Source organism: Etheostoma cragini, chromosome 15 (genome assembly GCF_013103735.1).
Source record: "Etheostoma cragini isolate CJK2018 chromosome 15, CSU_Ecrag_1.0, whole genome shotgun sequence".
Classification (NCBI taxonomy): Eukaryota; Metazoa; Chordata; class Actinopteri; order Perciformes; family Percidae; genus Etheostoma; species Etheostoma cragini.
In genome coordinates this window covers 7,275,729-7,300,388 of record NC_048421.1, presented here as the reverse complement: position 1 = coordinate 7,300,388, position 24,660 = coordinate 7,275,729, and the positions used below count along the sequence as shown (strand labels likewise).

At 40.1% G+C, this 24,660-nt stretch overlaps 1 protein-coding gene across 1 annotated transcript in view; it reads right to left on the bottom strand.

Moving 5' to 3' along the window:
• Positions 1–22,762, bottom strand: part of LOC117958043 (Na(+)/H(+) exchange regulatory cofactor NHE-RF2) — a 29,290-nt gene extending 6,528 nt beyond the window's left edge. Inside the window, exons 1-3 of the mRNA XM_034894263.1 lie at positions 22,018–22,762; positions 20,486–20,779; positions 4,505–4,732 (exon numbers count right to left, since the gene is read on the bottom strand). Coding sequence (XP_034750154.1) covers positions 4,505–4,732; positions 20,486–20,779; positions 22,018–22,224 — 729 coding nt within the window. The 5' untranslated portion in view covers positions 22,225–22,762. The remainder of the gene's footprint in view (positions 1–4,504; positions 4,733–20,485; positions 20,780–22,017) is intronic.
• Between the last annotated feature and the right edge of the window lie 1,898 nt (positions 22,763–24,660).

The window sequence follows — 24,660 nt, the reverse complement described above, 5'->3', positions numbered from 1 at the left end:
ACACACACACACACGCACGCACGCACACACGCACACACACACACACACACACACACACACACACACACACACACAAACACACACACGCACACACACACGCACACACCACCAAATCAAATTTTTACTAGAACAGTTAATTTTTTATTATCTTACACTTAATAAAGTTATTTTTTAAAGCGTTACTCTAGCCAAAATGCAACCTATGGTCTTTTTGCTAATGTACCTGAGTCAAACATTTGTTCAAAAAGCATAATTAGGATGGAAACAACACTTTTAAGATTGACCATATTTTCATTTTCAGTCAAATGGCCTTATTCAAATGGCCACAAAGAAGGCTCAACACAACATGAAACTTTACTCGTATCTGGTGATACTCCTAAGTATCATCAGGGGCTCTTCACATGAACTAAACATGCATCATGTATATAAAGCTCCTTTAATTAAAATACATTTGGTCTGATGCTGTCTTTAGTACCTTCCAAATTCATTTTTGTGTGTGCATGTAAGTGCGATTTTTTATGTGTCCATGGAGAGATAAAGGGAGGTGGCGGACTGTTGCTGTCCTCAGTGACCTGCTACAGGATGTTCCCACACACTCTCATCAGTTGTCTAATGTTCCAGTGGAGCATCAGTACACCGGCATGTGTAATCAGCATTCTGCCTTTTTACAGACTTTAAAGGTCCCATGGCATGAAAATGTCCCTTTATGAGGTTTTTAAACATTAATATGAATTCCCCCAGCCTGCCTATGGTTCCCCCAGTAGCTAGAAATGGAGATAGGTATAAACCGAGTCCTAGCTATCCTGCTCTGCCTTTGAGAAAATGAAAGCTCAGATGGGTTGATTGAGAATCTTGCCCCTTATGAGGTCATAATGGGCAGATACATGAACATTTCATCATCTATGTAATTAATTTTATCCCATCTCTAGAAACAGCTATCACTTTCATAGCTGTATGTTAAATATGTAGTAGTATGTAGTATAAAGACTGGAAACAAGGGGAAACAACTAGCCTGGCTCCACCGGTATGTGTCACATTTCTTGGCACAAATCCCTGCCGCCTTGTAAAACAGCTAATTGTTGTTTTTACACTGAGTACCTTATATTACCTTTGGGCAGAGCCAGGCTAACTGTTTCCCTTTTTTATATCTTTGTGCTATGCTAAGCTAACAGGTTACTGATTTTTTCAAAATGTACTCACTTAATTTAGCTTTTGTGTCAACTGCTGACATGTTGCTGTCAAGCAACATTCAAGCATGCTGATTTTTAGCAAATTTGTCATGAACTGCTATCAAATGGAACCAATTGCTGACTGGAAAGTAAAAAATGATCCAAAAACTAAACAATGTTACTTTACATTTTGAGAGCTCCTAATGGAACTCTGTTTAACCTCACTATCAGACCCTACGCAGGTCCTGTTTGGCCTGATCTGCAGCCTGGTCTAGATCCTGATGTACAACCAATGAGGGCAAAGGTCATGGGAATGAATGGTAATAATGTGTGTGTACACTCAGATGAAAAACTGCTCATAATGAAAATTATGTTATAACACATTATTAGTATAATGTTTATGTTTAGCTTTGTCGTTGTTCTTAGCTGTACTTTGAGAGCAACAAAAAGCCAGAGTCAATTCCCCGTATGTGTTTAAACTTGGCCATTACAGCGGATTCTGTTTCTACTGCCAGCATTGTTTTTTAACCTGGGCAAAGCTGACTGAACACCCATGTCAACCATTGCCTCTTCTAGACTTCTAAGAGATGGAATAATGACCCTTTAACTTTTGTGGGACTGCCACTTAAATGTATGTGTTTGTGTTTAAGACTGAAACTTTGTGAAGTAAACTCTTTTTCTTCCTGCATGCATTGTCACTCTCAGCTTCGTTTTCCCCCTCTCTTATTTAACACAAACGTCTGCCTCTATATCTCTCTATGTTTTATGTCTCTCCCTCTGTCAGTCCATGCAATCAGACTAATTTATAATCAACTTTCTTCTTCTTTATCACTGGCCACTTCCCTCTTTCTCCTGGCTGACACACAGTGAAGATAGATTCCAGGCTTTATGTCTTGTTATCTTTAGAAACAGGAGCCGGACAACAGACAAAAGTGTGACCTCTGCCATTTTAATTACAGTTGTGACAGTATGTGTACATGGGGTCACATCTGTATTCGATCCTGTCTGGGGGAACGCATGAACTGTTCAAACTTTTCTGTAGGTTTTGACTATAGTTTTCAGACTCTCCTCATTGCGAGATTAACGTTCTTTTTTGGCATAGCAAACATAGTTTTTTACACATGCTGTTGCAACAACTAGTAACGTTTGAAAAACTACAACACCACACCGCATCTAGCTAGACTAGAAATAACACAACAGGCAAGCCGCACACACTGGTTGGGGCTTGCGAGTCGGCCAAAGAGTAATAACCTGTTTTGAGTGGATTGCGAGTGAGAGATGCCAAAATGGATTCCATAAAGATTCTGAATGGAAAGTTTACTTTAAAAAAATGCCACATGGTTCCATTGACAAGACTAAAGTGATCTGTGTGTTTTTTTGTTGTGAACTGAGCTACTATAGCAGCACGTTCAGTCTGAAATACCACTTGATGGCCAAGCACACAGCTGATGCCATATCTCCGCCCCCTTATCAAAGTATTTGTTTCACCCTCTTAGTGATGGACAGTGTTATATTGTGTGAGAGATTATTTGTTCCAGGTGTGAATGACTGCTGCAGGTGAGAATGTTACGTGTGAAATAGAACACTACAGTAGGCTATGTGCCAATGTTGTTTTCAATAAAAACAACATTTGCACAAAGCAAGCCAATCCACACTTCCATGTCAATAACAGCATTAAAAATAAGAAAAAAAAATGGGACTAAAAGAAATCAAGGGACATTTGGAATAGATAAAAATGCGATTAATTATTGCGATTAATTGCGATTTAACTATGACATTAATGCGATTGATCGCGATTAAATATTGTATGACAGCACTAGTTTATATGAAAAGACATCTGTGGACTTCTAATGATGTTCGGAGCAGTAAACAGCTTCTTTACCTGCACTGGTGGTGCAGAAGGTTGGTGGTTGGTGTGTCATGAAGTTAAGGTCATTCAAGCGTACATGTAGATTTATTTAAAGATAATGGATTGGATGGTTGTGTGGAAATGTGGGCACATGTGCAATATCAGGAGTGTAGGCACACAGCAACATGCATATACAGTTCAAACCCACCTAGAAAAAGATAGAGAAAAAAGATAGAGGTAAACCATGATTATCCAAAGTGGCAACATGAAAGGCTCCAAAAGGTTTCTCAAGGGATTTTCTCACACCCAGTCAATCATATTATTCTCTGACATGTACCAGACTAACCCAAACTCATTTATCAATTTACACCTCATTAGCGTGAGCACATTTTTTTATGATCTCCTCACTCCACTCTCTACTGTGCCAAGTGCACCTATGCATGAAAACACTCGCTCACTCACCTTGGCTGTGCTTGACGTTCTACATTCAAATTCTTTCCATTCCATCAAGTTCCCATCACCCCGTTGACTTCTTATTGTGCTCACACTTCCAACAGCTACACCACCCAGTCTCATAAACATTTGTATTTATATCTGTATTTGTATTTCCAGAAGAAGGTGTTAGAAATCCTGTAGATTGCTTAGTTGTGTGTTAAATGTTTTTTTTAATGCCATCTAAGGTGAGCAATAACCCAATTTTGATACCGTCAAACCCCCTCATTATTTTACCGCAGTATACAGTTTTACTGTGACTAATTGAAAATGATGACGTAAGGCTCAGATGGCATCACCAAACTGTTGGCTTGTGCCTACACTGTTCACAAACTGAATACCAAACACTAATATTGAAACACCTCTCCCTTCTCATTACGCCGGAACCCAAAATGCTGCCAAACTGCAGAAGTCGTTTTCTTCTTCGAGACCAGGTCACTCGGTGCGTAACTTGCTATCTTTCCATCTCTCTTTCTTTCTCCTCCCCACTGTCACGTGATGACAACCACACATAAGAATTTTTAGGCATTAAATAAATTATACTTAATATTTAATCCTTGTCTCCTATATAAGTGCATTGCATTTTTTTAATGACGGTATTGAAACTGATACCGTTGCTATTTTTTAAGACCCAGCGCTATACTGTATTACCATATTAATGCCCAACTCTATTTCCATCTATATTAAATGAGAAGATGTAAAAGGTGCATTAAGTTGCAAGAAATCCAAATAAAAAATAAAGCTGGACTGAAGTGCTTGTGAAATTTAAATGAAAAAGCTATTGACAAAATCTAAAAAGCTACCTCCCCAATTTTGCATCCACTCTTGAGATGGCTTGTGAATTAAGGGACGAATATTACTTCAAAAATTCAGAATTTTTTTTCATCTAATCAAAGGGCCTAATCTGTGTATATCTGAAAAACCTTTGTTTGTTTACATTGGATTGCATTTTATTTTCATACAGTGACAATCCATCCAAGCTCCTCCGTCCTACCTCAATGAGCCTGTCTTGTGGCCGCAGACCGGCGTGGTCTGCAGGTGATCCTGGGTCCAACGAGCGGATGTACTGTCCGGGCCTGGACCGATCACTGTGGAGGTTGAAGCCGTAGCCCGTGTCGGATCGCAGAAGGTGGCACAGACGTGGAACAAGCTCAGGCGGGTCAACTTGGGGCTGTGACTGGGATTGGGGCTGGATGTGGGCTACAGCCTGAACAACAGCCTCCTGGAAGAGAGTGAGAAAAGTGTGTACTTGTCTTTTATACAGGTAAAATATATAAAGAATGCAAAGGTTAATCACTTGTTTTATGATGACAAAGACATTGTGAAGAAGAATCCACAAGAGCTCAGAGAGATTGGTTTCTATATTGCCTCAAAGCCTATACAAGAGGTTTACATTGTGCAGCATGTGTAGAAAGATTGGCCCAGGCATTGTGCTGTCTGCAGGGCATGTGAACACAGCAGGTGAGTCCTCATTTAGCCTGTAGGGTGAATGTTTTATACAAGACCATGTGAGTGAAGTGTCACTTCAAGGTGCACATCATTCTTTGTTGATTACACATTCATTGTGTACATTAATTTTGTGTCATTCAGTCGTACCACACAGTAGATGTCCCATTTTATAAGAGTGTACTTTATTCTGAAATAAAGCTCTACAGTGTGATCACTGATTTACCACCTACACACCAGGAATGGAATGGGCAATGAGACGGATGATGACTGGCAACAAGCTCTGTAACCTCAGCTGATATCATCTGTGAGGTAACAGACAGGTAGAGTGGGTGTTGGGTGACCAAATATGAGTCTACATACGGTGCACATATTGTGTGCACAGGACAGATCTGCAATCGTATTACGCAACATGAGAAGTCTATTGTTTTCACTGGATATGTGAAGCAACCATCATGGTCCAGCTTGTGCCTGCTAAAAATACATATGTAGTATGTGGGCAGGGGTGAGAGAGGCAAAGAGAGAGAGAGAGAGAGAGAGAGAGAGAGAGAGAGAGAGAGAGAGAGATAGAAAGCAAGTACTGTGGTGTGTAGAGGGGAAGATGGTTTATGATTTATTCTGACAGAAAGAAAGAGGACAGCTTTAACAAAAAACTTTTAACTAACTCCCCTTCAGCATTCTTGTTTGATTACTGCAAATGCATCTTAGAAATCATGGCTGAGCCTCGATCTCCACAACAATGCCTGCAGATTTACCTCTAGACTGTATAAAAACAGATGGCAACATATTATTTCATTTCAGGCACTGAGATTTTTAGGAATAGGCTAGGGTTATGGCAATCTAGGCAGCTTGCCCAAAGAAGGAAAGGGTAGAGAGAGAGAGAAAGAGAGGGAGAGAGAGAGAGAGAGAGAGAGAGAGAGGGAGAGAGCAACAACTCTCATGAATCCCTTAAGATCCTCATTTTCAAGGCTGGAGAGGAAGTGCCTGGATTGAGCAGCTGGGTTAGATCTTCCAAGGGGGAGAAAAATCAATTTACAATCAAATGTATTAGCATCCTGGGATCTATGCAAAGGAGAAACATGGCAGCAAAGAGGAAGGAAAAACGCAAGGAGGGGGAGCATGTGTGGGAGGGATAGAAAATGAGATGCAGCAAGAGGATTGAATAAGAGTGTTCAAGAAAAGAAACAGTGGCGTTAAGAGTATGCAGAGCCCGAAGATATACTGTACAGCAGACAGATAAACAGAGTGGTTCAGAAAAATTGAGATGAGAGAAGTTTCCAGTTAGCCACCATGGGAAGGAAAAGAGTTTGGAGTGGAACTCCTCTAACATAAACAGTAAGAGTAGCACAGCTGGGAGTCATCATGTGGGGGTGACACAAGTGTCTGCCAATCTAACCTCGGACTGCCTCTCAATAACCCCACTAATCACCCCCTGGGGCCTGTGCCATCTCTTAAAGTCTTAATCTTTGACATTTGTATGCATTTTGGACACTTGGTTTGGTCTTTTTGTGCTTTGGGTTTGATCTGTGTGAGCTCAATTGTGTGAGTTTCTGTCAGTGACAGAGTGTGATAACATGACTGTGTGTGTTCTTGGTTCCTTACTGATGGTTGGTGTTTGCAAATGTCTGACCTATGTGTAAAAGTGTAAAGGACAGAGACTCCTGGTTTGAAAGATTTTTTAAGAGTATTAGCCACAGAGGCATGGAGGGCCTGAAGTTGCCACTCAACCTCTCCAAAACCGAGAGACCATCAAATGAAATGTGGTCACCATATTTGTTTGAACTGTGGGGGTTGAAACTTCCTGTTTTTTGTGAAAAACATTTTGATGAGAGAGATAAAAATGATATGCAGTGTTTTCCCCCTTTGTCAGCGAACCAGCTTGTCATCAGGAAAGCAGCCGGTTAACAGCATCTGTCATTGTTTTTAAAACAGAAACCCAATGGGAGGAGATGCAGTAGGAACTGATGGGAAAACACAGAGTCCATGTAATGTTCCAGGGTGATAAATGTTCACATGGAAAATTCTGCAATAAATCAGAGTGCTTTTTCTATAAGGTAACCCACATGGAATATTTCACGCCCACGAGAGAACATTATGGAGTTTGATGCCCCAACACACACACACAAACAAACACACACACACACACACACACACGCACACACACGCACACACACTGACCTCTGTGTGACTGTGGCACACTGAGAGGATGTGCCGTCAATGGGACAAGTGCCATCCCATGAATTCCTGTCACAATCAGCCCTCTGTCAGTCTCTGTGATTACATGTGGAGGAGAACACAGTGTACACACAAGACTTGTGTTTTACTGTGTGGTTCGGTTACGCAATTTTGACTACATTAGAATTTTCTTTGGCCTACAGTAATAAATTGAACATGAATCATGACACGAGGTTAGAAGTTTTTTGCAGCACTGACCTGAATTTAAGGCCAGATCACTCATTTTCTGTTTACTTTGTTTGCATATTTCCCTCTGTGTGCGACTGCTGGCAGTGGAATTGGCAGTTGATGAAACTAGATCGCAGCCTGTTGAATAATTGAGCGGTGGCCTACTGCGATGGATGGATCATGACCGCTGTTAACCCTTTCACAGCCAAGGATCATTTGCTCACTGTTGGCCCACAACACAATGAAGCGTGTTTGGGCATGCATGCATGTGTGCTGTTATACATGTCTTTGAGCTGCTACAAAGAAACTTTAAATCGAGTGTGTGTACGTATGCATGTAAGTTATAATTTTTCAACAATACTCTCACTTGCAGGCTTCCCAAAAGGGGATTAACGTAAACTAAATATCCCCGTTCTAATAAATCAGGAGGTCAAGTTTCCTTTAAGCCCTGAGTCAATAAGTATGCCGTTGTTCCATGGCCACAATGTAATTTCTTTTGACTTTCCATAACTTCCATGGCCCAAAGAACTCTATCCCAGTTTGTCAACGTTATTTCTCAGCTTGGAAAAAATGCTGGAGTTGACAGCCTGTTTCCCAGCTTGGCTTGATATTACAAAAATCCTACAGTGTTCAAAAGAGCTGAAAACATTGACTTCTGCAGCATTAAAATGTCAATCAAGTTATTGTAGTGGATTCCACTAACTGCTTTACGTTTTGACAACAGACTGGTCCAAGTATATTTTCTAAAGAAAACATCCAGATTAAACAATGATACAAATTATTGTGGGTCAAGAAGCCTGCTTTTATTTACTTGAAGGTCATGCTTTCCCTAGATACCGTTGACAGGTGTAGCAACAGTAACTGGGGGGGGGGGGGGGGGGGGGGAATTTGCAGTCATGAACAATGGCGTCCTTAGTGAATGACATACCAAAGATTCTAGTTTTTTACATGCTTGTTGATGTTCTATGTAAATACTGGAATCTCCATGTTTTTAACTTTTGACGGCAAATCAAACACATCAGTATCTTCATTTACACACTGCAGGGTTGATGAAAAAAAAGATCACGTCTCAGCATTTAGCTTGATGATTGAAATGTCCATAAAGGGACATGTCTTGGAAGCAGCAGAGAAGCCTTGTGGCTGGCGGCCTATTGTCAGAGTTTATCTAAGATGCCCACAAAATCTAATAATAATGAAGCGCTGAAAAAACATTTCTTATGCAGAATAACGCCAGTAAAGTACAAACAGAAACATAACCTGCATATTTGACTAGCTGATGTCATGGTTGACAACCAGTTGTCATGGATATAACACTGGGACCAGTATAGCCAGTTCCATCAGTCAGAGAGAAGACGTGTAGCTGCAGAGTAGAGGGGTTAAAGTTTTCTAAACTGGGTGAGAGAATACATACAAATCTTTAGATTTCCTGTTGATTTTATTTTTGTTTTGTGTGTAGTTACATTGCTCTATGTCTATATGCAAAGCCCATATATGGATCATTTAAAAGGGCTTCAAATAAAGAATAAAAAAATTTGCTGAGTCCCACATATTTTGGTTATAACAGTTTTTATATATATGTGTGTGTGTGTGTGTGTGCGCAGTTGCTTTAAGTATTGCTCAGTCAGAGAGGAAAAGAGCAAATATGGCCAGATCTCAGTGGGTGAAAATGAGAAAAAAGGAGAGGGTAGGGAACAAGAAAGAAAGGAAATGACAGGCAGCTGGAGAAAACCGTGACAGGGATTTGGAGCTTGTAAATATTAAAAGGAAAGAAAGGGGACAACGGAAAAAATGAAAAGAATTAAAGCTGCAAGTAGCAATGAACAAGCCCTCGCACCTTCACGCACGTCAAGGTGCTGACGGAACTCTGGTCAAAGAGAAACTTTGCATTAAAGTTGGATTTTACTACATGATATTTGTGGAGTGTGTGGCATTGGATAACCATATTTCAAATTTTGTAGAACTTTCTTTCCCCACAATGTGGCAATAGAGAACACATACAATATGTATACGACATGCTGCTGAACATCATAGGTGGACCACACCATGTAGAATAAATGGGATGTTTGTCACATATGGCTGACCTTCTGTTGCCAGTAGGTGGCACAATGACTATGAGTCAATATTGGCATGCAGCACCTTTAGCCCCTCAAAAATAGGATTTAGTTTTCGAAGTGATAATAAACATACAATTCCAATATGGCCTTCGCTGACCGATGTTGTTGGACCTCGGGCCCTAAATGGGGAGGCAGAGAGGGAAATGATGCACGGCAAGTGGGAGACAGCAAGACAAGGTAGCACCACAAAGAGCAGAAAGAACATGAATACATGAGGACTGGCCAGAGATATCCTACTGGTGTGGTGGTGTGTTGCGTAACAGCTCTGTGATACGAAAGCTAGCTGAATGTGTTTGTGTGTCCAGCGCTGCTCTACCAGGACTGACCTGCTGAGATCTCTTTACAAAGTCTCCTGCTTTGCTGCAGCATGTGTGTGTGTGTGTGTGTGTTATGTGTTTCCTGAGATCATAACTCATGAGCGAGTGAAAGAGAGAGAGGAGCGTTGAGGTGGAATGTGTAAGAAAAAGAGTGAATGCATCTCCTGGAAAAAAGATTAAGAGCCAACGAGCAACATGATCAGATTGGAAAATGGGTATACAGCATAAGTCATGGAGCGAGTTGTCATTCTGGACACTGTTTGCAATAGAATCTCAGATCTATCATCAACTCTTAACGCCACTGTAACTATAATTAGCTGGACTCCCTAAGTTACACCCCTGCTATTTAACACAAATTAGAAGTTTTAAAAGAATAGTTTGAAATTGTGGAGTCTAAAAATCCCCGTTCCAATGAATCTCATACAGTTTTTTGCAGAGAATTCAATACAAAAATGTTCATGACGATAAATTTGAAGATGGAAACCCAGCAGCCAGTTAGCTCAGCTTAGCACAGTGTTTCACGTATGGGGGTATGGGTACCCTTCAGTGTACTTTGGGGTCTGCCTGTGCTACACTGATTATTATGCTTGTTACATCATGCCTTTATTTCACTGCTACAACCTTCTATTTCAGTTTATACATGCCAGTGCACTTTAATACACACAGAGGCAGCATGTCTCTTTCTTTATGTAAGGGAAATAAATAATTCTACTGGTCTAGATCCAAGAAAAAAAACTATTCACTTCCTTGCATTCATAACACAAACTATAAATAAAAATATCAGGAGCATAAAAAAAGCATGCTATTGCATTGCAATTCTGAAACTTACTAACAAGCTGCTTATTATATTCTGCCAACATTTGGCACACTGACCTATATACATATATATTTAATGAAGCGGACATGGATGTTGATGTTTGTTGTCATTTACCAGCTGTTCCAGATGCCTTCAGCTCTACTGTCAGGCCAACTGAAAAGCTGCGCTGAAGCTGCAAAACTCCTGTGTGCAAACATATTGTGAAGAGCATCGAGCTGGAGGCGAAACTGTCACTGAGCGCAGATGAGACCAGTGGTGGAAGAAGTATTACAGATGATGAAAATGGTACTTAAGTAAAATTATGTAAGTGTCATCAGGAAAATATACTTAAAGTATTAAAAGTAAAAGTCTTCAAGTGTAACCCTTGTGCAATGGCAAAGTACCATAATCAAGCACATTTTTAATCATAAGGCTTTTGACAATGTGAGTGGTTTGGAAACACAAGTGTGTGTATATAGCTCGCTGCCTCTCTGTTAGAGAAAGTGCAGCTTTCGTTTCCATGAGAACCTGCTTTGTGAAGATGATTGAATTTGCATGGACCTGTTTCATGCTACAATAGCTTGTAGACACTGGAGAAAGAAAATGATTCAAAGCACTGATGTAGAGAAATAAACCATCCAAAATCATATTTGAGGTTATTGTCCAGAACACCAACATACATCAAAACTGGCTTCCATTCATCAACCTAATGTTTGTTTTCATGAACCTACTGTACAATAACAGCGTCTCAACATATCCTGCAGTGTTACATTTTCACGGTCTGAAAAATATCATGACAAGGTTAGTAAAACTATGCAAAGACAGAAAGAGAGAAAGAGAGAGAGAGGAAGAAAGAAAGAAAGAAAGAGAGAGCAAGATAAAGAGACAGAGAGAGAGGGAATAAGTCAAACCAACAGGTGGTTTAAATCCCTCTTATACATTCTCTCCATTTCTCTCTTACTATGTTTCTACACTTCATTCTTCCTTAATCTCATATTTAATTTCAAACGCCATGTCAATCTACTTCATATCTTCTTTAAGCCCAAATTCTTTAACCCTTTTTCTCTTCTAATATTGGTGCCTCTCTTATCTTTGAGTACCACATGTTACAACACATTCAAATGCAGTGAAGAGGCTGCACAATACATCATTTCTGCCTTTTTGAATTTAAATCTCATTTAAATTGTGTAGGCTGCTTGCGAGGCTGATATATTCAGCAGTTATGTGCTGATATGTGTGTGTGTGTGTGTGTGTGTGTGTGTGTGTTTGTCACAGATGAGGGAGTGAGATTTTAAGTGTGAATGCAGTTATTTTCATCTATTCTCTGTTTATTTAAATACATAACTAGATTAGTTTTTCCATCTGTCTGTGTGTCCACACCCCTGTTATCAGTATGTGGCAGATATCCCTCGTACCTCGGTTAGGACGTAAAAGTAAGAGAGAGAGAGAGAGAGAGAGAGAGAGAGAGAGAGAGAGAGAGAGAGAGAGAAAGAGAGCGAAAGAGTACGGTGGTAGACAATCTGAAGAGTAGGGTGGTTGGCGTTTTGTGACATTAAAACAAAAGTGGTCAAAGAATTGGTAACCTTTCACTCCGGGAAACTTTGACAAACATTTTATTTTTTGCATTTTAACAAACATTTTTTTTAGGGTGCCTGGATGGCTCAGTTGGTAGAGCGGGCGATCATACACAGAAGTTTACTCCTTGACGCAGCGGGCCCGGGTTCGGCTCCGACCTGTGACACAGCAGATAGATATTCATCTTGCTTGCTCACTTTCCAAAGCATAATTAATTAATGCAGATTCCTGTCTGCTGCGAAACACACATTAGATTTAACCTCCACCTCTTGTTTGTCAAGTGTTACCCAAGTATCGATAGAATTACAAGTTGATCCACACGGCCTCTTTCAGATCACATCTACTTGACTCACACAAACAGTGAACACTGTGTGGATCGATCCATGGGAATGTATGCAGGCTCACACATGTGATCAGGAATAACAGTACAGCTATGGATAAACCTGTGATAAACCCAAAGTTGTGAAACAGACTGAAGTACATGTGCTCACAAATAATAATAGCTACACACAAGGGGTAAAGCTCTCTTCACTGCTATCAATCACTTCTCCATCAATGGAGCAATTGTTATAGGTGTGGAAATGAAGAATTCTCTCTCTCTGTAGTGTTTGTTTCTCTTCTTCTCTCTCTCTTGTTTTTGTTGGCGATGCTGTTGTGTGGGCAGCACATTGATCGATGGTCGCCATCTGACCTGACTCTCCACTGACATTCCACCACTGATATTTCCACATCCAACAACTAAAATATGAAATTAAGAAAATAGACATAGATAAGTAGTGTTGGTGTATTTTTCAAGAATTGACATTCTTAATCCAAAAGTCCTAGAAACTGACCAAATACAAGTTTTAATGATTTCAAAAAACTATTTTAGAGATACCTCCCAGAGGATTTGAAAATGGCAGGCCTGTGTATATTGTGACCCAGTAAGAGCTATATAAAGATAGTGCAATCTATAAATAATGCTGAAAAAATGGGCCAAGTATCTCAATTGCTATAGTTACAATTTGTGCATAGGAAGAGTTCAGTTAAGAAATGTTACAGCTTTACAAGCCTTACAATCATGGTTTGGGTGATAAAAATAATAACAAATTTTGTTTGAATTCTTTTTGAAATTTTTAAGTTAAAAAAGCACTACTGAAAGAACAATTAATGCAGAAATGCAAGCTCATTGAATTTGTGTTTTAGTAGAAATGCATCGGTTAAGTCACTGAGTTACATTTACACATTTTAAGTCTGTATCCATAGGTTGACTGCAAGCAGCAGTTTTGTTGCAGGATCTAAGGTTGAATTTAGATACATATTGACACAAAAAACTCACAAAAAAGAAGCCCTTCAAAGCCTCTGAAGACCCACAAAGTTGATTTTAGTTATTGTGGCTGGCTAGACCTTGGCTCAGGTTGAAGTGGACCGGAGTTTAGATGGGAATTTATTAAGTCACAAATCTTTTCTACCAATAAGTATGAAAAACCTTTCATCTGTCCTGCCCTAAATGGTGCAACAAAAGCAACAAGAAACTAAGGGAGATTTCAATCAATCAGTCTATACACACTTAAACAGTCCTGGCAAGAGTTCCAACCAGCCAAAATAACTGAAAACCCCTGCGTGGGTGTTCAGGGCCTAAGTAATGAGAATGACCTTAAAATCAACCCTAATCAGCTTAAAGCCAATGCAAAGAGAATAACTTTTAGTTAGTTAGTAGTAGTAGTAGTAGTAGATGTGGGATTCTAAACTTTAAGATGAAACCATGAATCATCATCTTCATGTAAGAGATTGATGTAAGCATCAGATGTGTAAAAAAATAGTAAGTTGATTAAAAAAACTACTAAACTTGATAATCCAAAGTTGGATGAAGCTCCTACATATCTAGGTAGGTCACCTTAAGTAGAGCAGTGTCTATCCGTGGTTTACTTTGCCAAATAAAAACTTGGATAAAGAGGTGTTCTTTATTAGTTTATATCAAATTATGTAACCACTGCAATTTGACATAAAACAGTGACAAAGACATTTCCCGTAGATGTCAAATAATTATTTTTGCTGGTAAACTAGGTCAAACTGAGTCCGTAGAGAGACAATCAGGTCAAAGTCATCTGGGTTTACAAGGGCAACATTGAAATATAATATCAGCTCTGCATGGGGAGATAATACATGGAAACACACAGCTGTGTTCACTCATACCACACACACTTCTTATATTAGCCACCTTACTGATTCCACCCTTTTAGTTCCTTAATTTCCCAGACACACACACACACACCCTCTTTTCCCACTTGTGACCCTTCCACATTCTACACACCATGTTTTTACTCCAGGAATTTGGGTTACTCTCCCCCCCCCCCCCCCCCCCCCCCCCCCCCCACACACACACACCCACACACCCACAGACACACACACACACACACACACACAGAATCTGGACCCCTGCATCTTGATGTAACACAGTTGGTATTCGAAGGAGGGGGGTTGGAGGAGGTCTTGAACACCAGCTCCAGATGTTAGTAAAATAGTATTGCACATTCACTTACTCTCACCAAAGTCATTTAAAAAAACAAATGTATGTAATTTCATATTTCATTTGAATTTTATGGATAGTTTTATTCTATAAAAAAAAATTCAACAAGAACAATTTGTGTGTTGACACGCCAAAGAAAATAAAATGCCTCCTCTTCGCCAAAACATATTTTTGACATTACTTCCATGCTACCATATTAACTGTACTGCTACTGTACGACCATTCAAAGTATTATACTGTACACAACCTTAAACGCTTTGTCCGAGCAACAAGAAACCACCACACATTTGGTTAGCATTTGTCATTTGGCTTGTCCCTTGCAGTAAATATCTTGGTGGCAGGCAGAAATCGTGCAAAGATGATCACACAGGCTGAAATGATAACTGCCTCTAAACTCCTGTGCTGTGTCCTGTTACATTCGAGCCAACAGGCAGCACCTTTTCCCTGTTAACCCAGGTAAAATGAGACATAAAGTTAGGGACCAGGACAAGAAAGCGATGTCAGGGTGCCTGACCTGAGCTGTCATCTCATTTTGTATTGTTACTAGCCAGAGATGACCATGTTTTTTGTTTGAGATGACATTTAAAAAATAATGTTCCAAACACAAAATTAAAACCGTTTGTCTTTTCATGACGGTGAACATCTTTACAACATCTGCAAAGAGAGACTAAGGTCTGAAAAAAGATGTTTACTGCAATTGTCGGCCTGTTTACTGCGGAGCAATGTTTCTAGCCTTCTTTTGTCACCAAAGACATCTCTTCTGTTTCTCTCTCTCTCTCTTTCTCTCATGACCACGAGTGTTACTATTTGTGTTTATTTGATTCTGACCCCATGACCTCAAGCTCTGACCCTTAAAACAGTGCTCTCTGTTTGTGGTTTTCTCACGCAGATCTCTTTCCCTCCACAACTGCATAGATGCACATTTAATTTAAGTTTAAGTTCTCTGTAGGAGGATTTTGTGGAAACTGTTAAGTCTCTCATGTGTTCTTCTTCTCTGTGTTTGACTTGTTTAGTCTCTGCTGGTGTATAGATGGAGTTAAGCTGATGAACAAATATTCACATAAACTTGTATGCTCGAGTGAGTGTATGTGTGTGTGTGTGTGTGTGTGTTTGTGTGTGTGTGTGTGTGTGTGTCTGTGTGCTCTATGGAGAGCAGATGATCACCTACTCATGATGTAGTGAAGTTTATTACAACAAAAGTGATGTTAGTGTGTTACAGTAGTATGCAAGCAGCTGGATTAGTCATCTGGACCACTGAAACTGCTTTACAGTTTGCGTCTGACTGAAACAAATCATAAAGTTTCAAAGCTCTTGGAAATAACCTTATTAAAAGTCAAACTCAGAATGTACTTTACAGAGGAAAAAAAGACACTGCCCCAGAATTTGTATGCATGTTTCTGCAAAACTCCATCTCCTCTCTTGTGTCTTTGTCTCTCTTTCCCTTTCTCACACACTTTATATCAATCCTCAAGTTTTTGCTCTTTCCACCACACTAATCCTGATGCTGACTTTTACCATAGCGATGTACTTCCTAACAAGCCTGGTGTTGCACCATCCAACCAGAAGTGCAGCAGGACTAGGGAGAACAGCAGCAAAAGACCACAGTATGTTTGTGCATGTGGTGGAGGCTTCACCACCAACCGTGAGGGAAAATTCAGGCCAGGGAGAAGTGGGAGAGGAGAAACAATCCATCTCCCCCACAATGCAGCCACTTCCATGCCAGGAACATGGCTATTTCCATGTGGCTGTAGAACAAATTTCATGGGGACTTTTGACACTGCTTATCTGTCTGCACAACATTATTTAAAGGAAAAACATGCCCAAAAGTGACCAAAAGTCAAAAACAAAAAGATATTTTATTTACTATGCTTTACTACTACTACTACTTTTCAATTTTGGGAACTTTTAATTGGTTATCAAAATAGTTGCAGATTAATTTTGTGTGCATGTGTATGTGCTTGTAAGTTAAAAAAAGGTTCTGGTGAGAAAGTGACACCTGGCACTTTATCTTAAGCTTTATAACACAAACACGACACACTTGAGCATGTGTGTGTGAGTACGCAGGAGACAGTGCACGGACACCTCAGGTGTGTGTTAAGGTAACATGATACGTTTCAAACTGGAGCCATTATGTTCTGGTCCCTTAAACGTCTCTTCCTTTAACTCGGAAACAGGTACAGGCAGACTCTCTCTCAACCATTGTTTCTGTTAAATGTGTGCAATTGTCTGCTGGCCAGCAAATGATTAAGCATGTAAGAAGACTGAAAATTGTTTGAGAGAGGAAAGCAAAGAAAGTGACCAGACTAAGCTTATGCCTGAGTTTAATACAGTTTCCTTTATTTGCGTCACATACAGATGGACTGAGAACAAGATGTGTTTTTTAACCCTCGGAAGTTAAGTTCAGGTCTGTTTTTTGGTGCCCACTTTATTTAACTTGGCTTTCAATTTCAATATACCATAAATACTAAATGTAAACATCACTAAATTACTAAATACTAAAGTAATGTAAAAGACACACAATGCATATTACTGTTTGCATATATTATTTTCTAAGTGAAAGTGCGTTGATTGACATGCTGCTTGTCCAGCAACTCACTCATGTTAACACATATTACACAAAATAACAAGACGTTGATTGATGGCTAAAATAATTTGGTTAGATACAGTAAGGACGACAGCCAGGGAAATATTTGATGTAACTTTACACTTAGGGGTTTGGTGAGCAGACTTATCATTGATTGTGAGTTAAAAGTAGTTTAAAAATGAGTGATGTGCATGTGACAGAGGCCTTTGAGTCTTCATGGCCAACTACAACAACAAAACAACTATTGGCTATACAGCACGACATGATTATCAGCTTATATAAGGTTATGTAATTCACTGTCGGTCAAGACCAACAGTAACGGCCTGTTAATGTCTGAAAATTGGATTTCTAACAGCCCAACATAACTGAACTGTAATCTTGTTGTGCCGGAGAGCATTGGTGAAGAAATGAGAAAAATAGAGAAAACAGATTTTTGTTCATATTTTTTGGTTTGTTATATTAAGTTAGAAATTCAGTAATAAAATGAAGGAGGAAAACAAACAACCTTTGTTTCTACACACACCGCATATTTTATGTGGACTAAAGAATGTACACATGCAGACAGAAGAAAACACAAAAGAAACCTGGGGGATGAGCGCTATGAGTTAGAATATGTAGCAATTAAACTGAGGAGAAATACAGAAGGTGTCAAGTTACCTGGTAAAGATACACACAAAACCTTAGTGAGGAATTTTACTGGACAAATGTGCAAGTGAATACAGTTGAAATATAAGAATGGAGTCGATGTTGGGTGTCTTTTCGGGCCTTTGGATTAAAATCTGTGGAACTCCTATTGTTTTACAGAGAGGAGTGGAGTGGGATAAAGAATTTTTTGTTTTTTGTTTTGGTGAAACAATTTGACATATGAGTCCAGTGCCACATTTCTTATATTGACTCACTTTAACACAGGCCTCATGTTTCCTCCTGTAGTAGGTTTCAAAGTCTGACACTGGAGCGGTTGTGAAGTTGGGTAGATGTGTAGCTGTTTTCTGGCCTTTAATTGTTCAAATTTTGGCTAATTGCCACCATTAAAAGTATGCAAGTACTTTTCTGTTTGCAAGGAAAATGGAAGAGAAAGCAAAGCATGACAAAATAAGATACTATGAACTGTGTTGTGCAGCCCAGTTAGTCCTGTTCCCTGGCAGCCTGGGAGATTAATGTTTACAGACTATTTTACAATCTTCAACATTCAACATCATGCTGAAAACCTTCAGTTCACAAAGGCACATACGTTACACACACACCCACCTATTCAAAAACCGCCCCACATTACTGTATGACTCCACTACCCTGCAAACATTTGCGCTCCCCACTCCCCTGCCCCACTGGGGGAGGCGCACGTCTTCAAACTCCTTCCACCAACTCTTCAAGGTTGTTATTGGCTGCTCTCACTCTTAGGTTCACTCTTCATTCCAAATGCTGTCTGCCCTCCATCTGTCCCTCATGCTTTTTCTCCTGCCTTTTTGTAAAAATTATGAGAAGAAATCTGCTGCTCTCAGCAGTCTCACTGAAACGTTTTACAGCAAACTGAGTTGACTTGTAGAGATACGAAAGACAGACAGACACCAAGACAAAGACTTTCTTTTTTTAGCATTGATTAATGACTTGATGATTAGTGGTTTCATTTCTGATCAGTCTGCTTTCCCCTCTGCTTTTGTGGTGGTAATTACACTGCACTGATTGCTAAAGCTCCTTTCCAGCCACATGGACCAATGACTACACAAAATACATAATGTGATGTATCAGCGTGCAGTGTCAATACTGAGTCTGCATAAATGTGAGTGAGTTAGTTTATGGTCAGTCACAGTGTAAATAAAGTTAAAGTCAATCTTCCTACAGCATGTAAAACACTGTCCTCCAATTCTCCTGCTTTTCCTCTGCACTGCTGATGCCTTTTGGCTCATCCTACTAAACTTTCTTTCCATCCTTTTATTAAAGTCATTACATAGAGAAACAAGAGACCTCTAAGCATTTCCTGAGCTGGGCCAATCAGATCCCACCAAGCACTGGGAGTTCTCCCCACAGGTCACAAAGCCAGAGCTGAACAAAGACACACACACACACACACAAACACACACACACACACACACACACACACACACACACACACACACACACACACACACACACACATTTAACATTTAACTGGTTGGCCCTGTCACTGCTCTTGTAGAAGTAGGGCCTGAGTGCCGCTCACATGTAGGCAGGGCAAACCTAAGTGAAAACACATGTTTGTGTAAATGCAGAGAGCAGAAGTTGAGCGGCCTCGACTAGATGATCGGGCCATGAGAAACCAAAGCCGATCAGATATTTGCGTCCCAGCAGAGACACAGCGGACGGAAACACATCCTGCTGTCTATGTCGACATGAAATAACCAAACAATGAATGAAAAAAACTGTATCAAATGACTATTGAGAATTATGCAACCAACTGTGACAAGCAGTATGTGTTAATATGTGTAAAATACAGGAAAATTAGATGTGAATGACCTGTAAAACTTTATTCTTTTATTCTTCTGTTGCCAGATTCCTAACTATTGAAGGGTCCGCTCTCTGACTTCTCTTGCCCTCTTGGACCTCTAACACAACATCTGGAGCGCTATCCATTTTCTTCCTCCAGGACACACACATTAATGAACAAACAGACACACTAAACATGCATGGAAGGCTGCAGAACGGTATCAAAACTTGCATGACATCTACTTATCTAATCTCAAACTGGCAAAGCAGCGAGAGACTGGGGTGAAAGAATGTGGGATGACTCACTATGTGCAATCTGTTTGCTAATGTGTTTAGTATTTTAAACTCTTGTGTTTGCAAGTTGACAAATATCTAAGAATACTTGTGGACAAAGAGTGTCCTAGAGGGGCTGCAAGTCACACACTTGCTTAGCTTGATAAGCTTGTAATATAAGATCCAGACTTCTGATGAGTTATATCCTTCATCAGGTTAAAACATATAGGTAAAATAGGTTCTGGCACACAACAATAATGCTGACGCATGCGCAGAGGGGATATGATGCCGTGAACAGCCAACCTTGAATATAATTATTTCTCTGTGTTTAAACATTGTTGGAAACATTTGGGATAATGTAAACAGGAAAAACTCATATCTTAATATGTAGATCTACTATAGAACTTGACTAGAAATCACACATCATTACTGATAACCAAGTTAGAGACTGTACAATGTCCTCTAGCATTCTGCTGTGGTGGAGGAGGACTAGCTTACCTTCTTCACAGCCTTCGATGGTGACCTCCTGGTGGGCTTCTGCACCTGGCTGGTTGGTGTGACCGGCTGCTTGGACACCGAGCCGTTCTCCCGCTTCTTGCTGGGGGAGGATGGGACCGAAGATGGGGGAGGTGAAGGGGAGGCTGGGGGAGAGGAGGAGGAAGGAATCCCGGCCCTGAGGACAGCCATGTCCTCTGTGGCTGTGAGGCGGAGGCTGCGCAAACTTTCATAGGTCTCATGGTCCACCACCAGCAACCTGGTCTCATTGTCCACAGCTTTGATCCGCTGAACCACCTGAGGGATGGGATAGGACAGTAGGTTACTGTTGACTTTGTTTGAAAAAGCAACAACAGAACATAGAAGTCAATGCACAATAAATTAACTCACAATTTGGCTGCAGAGAACCAGTACAGACTGCAGCTACAGAAGAACAGTCCAATCACATCAACATGAACATTATTGGGTTGACCAGTCTCTCTAAAAGCATCTGGTCAGCTCTACACAGCCAAAGTATTAACACATTCATACTTCTTAGACATGTGGGCGTACAGTAGCCCATCAGACTAGTGATAGAAATAGGTCAGCATTGACCAAAATATCAAAGTGTATGTACTGTAAGATGGCACAAAGCAAAATTGTTGATGCGTCCAACCTCTTAAATGAGTTTCCCTGTCTTAACATTAAAAACAATTGAATGTCTTCGGTTCTGTCTGACAAGACGAAACATTCAATGAAATCATGGGCCCTGGGAATCAATTATGAGTTCAAAGCATGCTTTGAATCAATCTATTATATAACTAATTTACATCTAAATAATTTGGCAGAAACATCCCTCAACATACTGGGCTCTTTAACAGTTAATATGTAGGCTTTAGGTAACATAATTATCTGACGTCCAAATTAACTGATGCTCAGCATCCTTTGTGTTAACCACAACTAAAAACACCAGGTGAGCAGACAATTTTGGAGAGCTTCAAATAACAGTTTTTGTTGTTGTTTTCATCTTAGATGCAACAAGGTTGCAGAGAAACCTAATATACAGTGAGGTTGTTGGTAGCTGATGTTCCTCCATGTCTGTGACCTTGGGGAAATTATTATCTGCGCCTGCTGTCTCTATCTGACCCCCCTGCCAGCACAGTCTTCCCAGCCTGCTTAAAACCCTCTGAAGTGACTAGGACTACCTGCTTTCCAGACAAAGGGACTGTGCAAGTTAGTCACAAATGGGTCATGTGAAAGTTCAACTATGGCAAAGGCAGGTTTTTAATAAAAGCAACATGTGGTTTTATGTGGGCAACCTCAAAAAGAAGAAAAAGGCTGAAAAAGAAGTTGAACCAATAGTTTCCCACCACGCCGGGAGGAGAAAGCCTATGTTAATGATGATGAAACCGTCCCATGCCACACTGATCTGCCAGGATGCTCGCACCAGCCAGTGACCTGTTGATATAGGCTACCACCGCACAAGCAACTCTAACGCTCGTCCTGTGGTAAATGAGGTAAAAGCACAACTATGAATGCACATCTAGGAGACTTGCCTGGTGGTGTGTCTCTTTTTCCACGTTAACCCCATTCACTGCAACCACTCGGTCCCCGGCGCGCAGTCCTGTCGCTTCTGCAGGGGAGCCAGGCTCCACTTTGCGAATGAATTGCCCGCTCTTCCCTTTCTCACCATGCAAGTGAAATCCATACCCGGTCTCCGCTTTTACCATGACACAAAGCCGTGGTTTCCGCTCGCTGGCCATTTCCCACTGGCGTTTGATGCCCCTACAGTGTACAGCCAAAATGTACTAACTAAATGCAAAGATGAGAGTTTAGGAGAGAGGGCGCAGGGCTGGACTTACAGAGCGAAAACATTTATGTACGATACGCAAGCTTACCCCCATTTTAAAGAAATAAAAAATACACACAATGTAAACAGCTTTAAACGTAGAGAACTTTAGAATAAGAAATCCACTGATAAAGATACATGCAAAAAAGGTAGCAAACTTTAAGAAAACGATGCGACTAGTCCTCGTGATCGTGTGTCCTCTGTCCAGCTAAAGCGCACTGCTGGCGACTCCAAAACTGATCCGTCGCAGCGCGCACAGACTTCAGAGCCCCCAGTTGAGCATCATTGAGGTTCCTGCAGATGTGTTAAAGTAAAAAAAAAAATCATCTCTCCCTCCACATTGATCCATAACAACTGATCAGAGAACATGCATGCAGTTATAGTTTGCGCAGGGTTAGCGCCAAGTGTGCAATAGCACCACCGCCCTCTGGCTGGGCTACCTGTTTGTTTCACTGAAGAAAGTGCAATATTAAGGGCATAGACAGAGAATTCAAAGTTATACAATGCTGCCCCTGGGTGGCTGAAAATAGTTTGTGAACAATGTCATTAAAACTGATGAGAGCGATGCCAAAGTAGGCACACAGTACTGTAAATAGGCTATATAAATATACATAATTTCTCAACTCAAAAAACAAGACGCAACATTAACATTCACTTACACCTGTTTAAAACTATTAGCTATGAGAGGCCTGACTGTGGATAATCTTTAGAATAGGTCCTTGACTGATTCATAGGAAATATTAAATGATTATCAATAACTGCTTAGTCCTGGTCCAGAAGCCAACCAATCATGAGGCCTACAGGTGTGATTGCTGTTGTAAATCATAATCACATTCATTACATGGTGCTATTGTATTATTGCAAAACATACTGTATATAATTGACAACAGTTAGACTGTTCATATATCATCATATAACTTACCAATATAATGATCCCCTGATGTTACATCTATGTGTAATGATAACACAACACATCTGTTGAACTATTGATATTAATAATAATATACTTATTCAGCCTTTTATTCAATGTAGTGTTGCAGATCCTAATAGTGACCACTGGAGGGCAGTTAATACTCAGGATTTTATACACACAACACACACACACCCACACAACACACACCCACACACACACATGTACTAATCATAACCAACATGGCTACTAACAGCCTACCTTAAAATGTATATAAAAAAAAAAGCTTTTTACAGCAACAAAAAACAAACAGGCAATTATTATTCCCTTATATCTGTCCTCAGCAATGGCACCATTGGCTCAATGCATCATGTCCTCTATCAGGTCCTCTTGAGAACACACACAAGTGAAGCATTGTTCTGTCTGCTCTGGAGCACCGACTCGCTCCCTTTATTTTATCCAGACGCCCACTTTCTGATAGATGGTCTATATTCTTGATGACCATTCCATTTAATTGCCTACATCATTTTCCATTCAGGCCAGGAAGGATTGACCTTTTTAATGGGGCGGCTTGAGTGAATTCAATTTCATCAGAGACAACACAATGACAGCAAAAGTGTCTCCCTGTAATGTTGTTCCTTCTTGGAGGTTTATTTTATTTCTAGATTGATGTTCTGGGGAACAAATACATTTTTGTTGATTTCTTCTGTTGAACATGTGATGAAGCCAGTGTCTCTAGCTGAACCAGCAGCAGTGACGCTTTGATTAGTCGGTAAAATCTTTTCATTGGCAAGAATTTTAATACATGATTAATTGTTTGGAGTTCGTAAAGAAACAAATTCTCTGCTTGCAGCTTCTCAAATGTAAGTATTTGTGGGTTTTCTTAATCTTCAATGATTGTAAATGGAACATTTATTTACATACGTTGTAACAACATCACTTTGGGCTCTGGGAAACTGATTTAGACATGTTTCACTATTTTCTGACATTCAATAGACTAATCAACACTTAGAGAAATAAATAGCAGGTTAATTGAAAATAATGGCTCATTGTAGCCCTAAATAGAGATGTAAAATCATGAGCACAATCATTTTTTTCTGACTTTTCAAGCTGCTTTTCCCTGTGTTTTCTTATGTGCACACAGATAGATTAAAAGTGGCAGCCTGACATTCAGAGCACAAGGTTTATATCAATTATAAGAAATACGTGACATTATGTGGCAGGTGCACTTACTCACACAGAGACAAGCCTGCAAGTTGATGAAAAAGAAACATCAATTATATTAAGCATCACATTAATCTTTTTTGTCAAGCGTTGATGGTATTGAGAAAGTTCTACATTTCTCCTACCTAAAAAGAGAGCTATAAAAAGATAATGTTGAGTGCAACTCTTTTTATTGATTTGCACATATTACATTGCTCTCTTTTGCTTTCACATCTC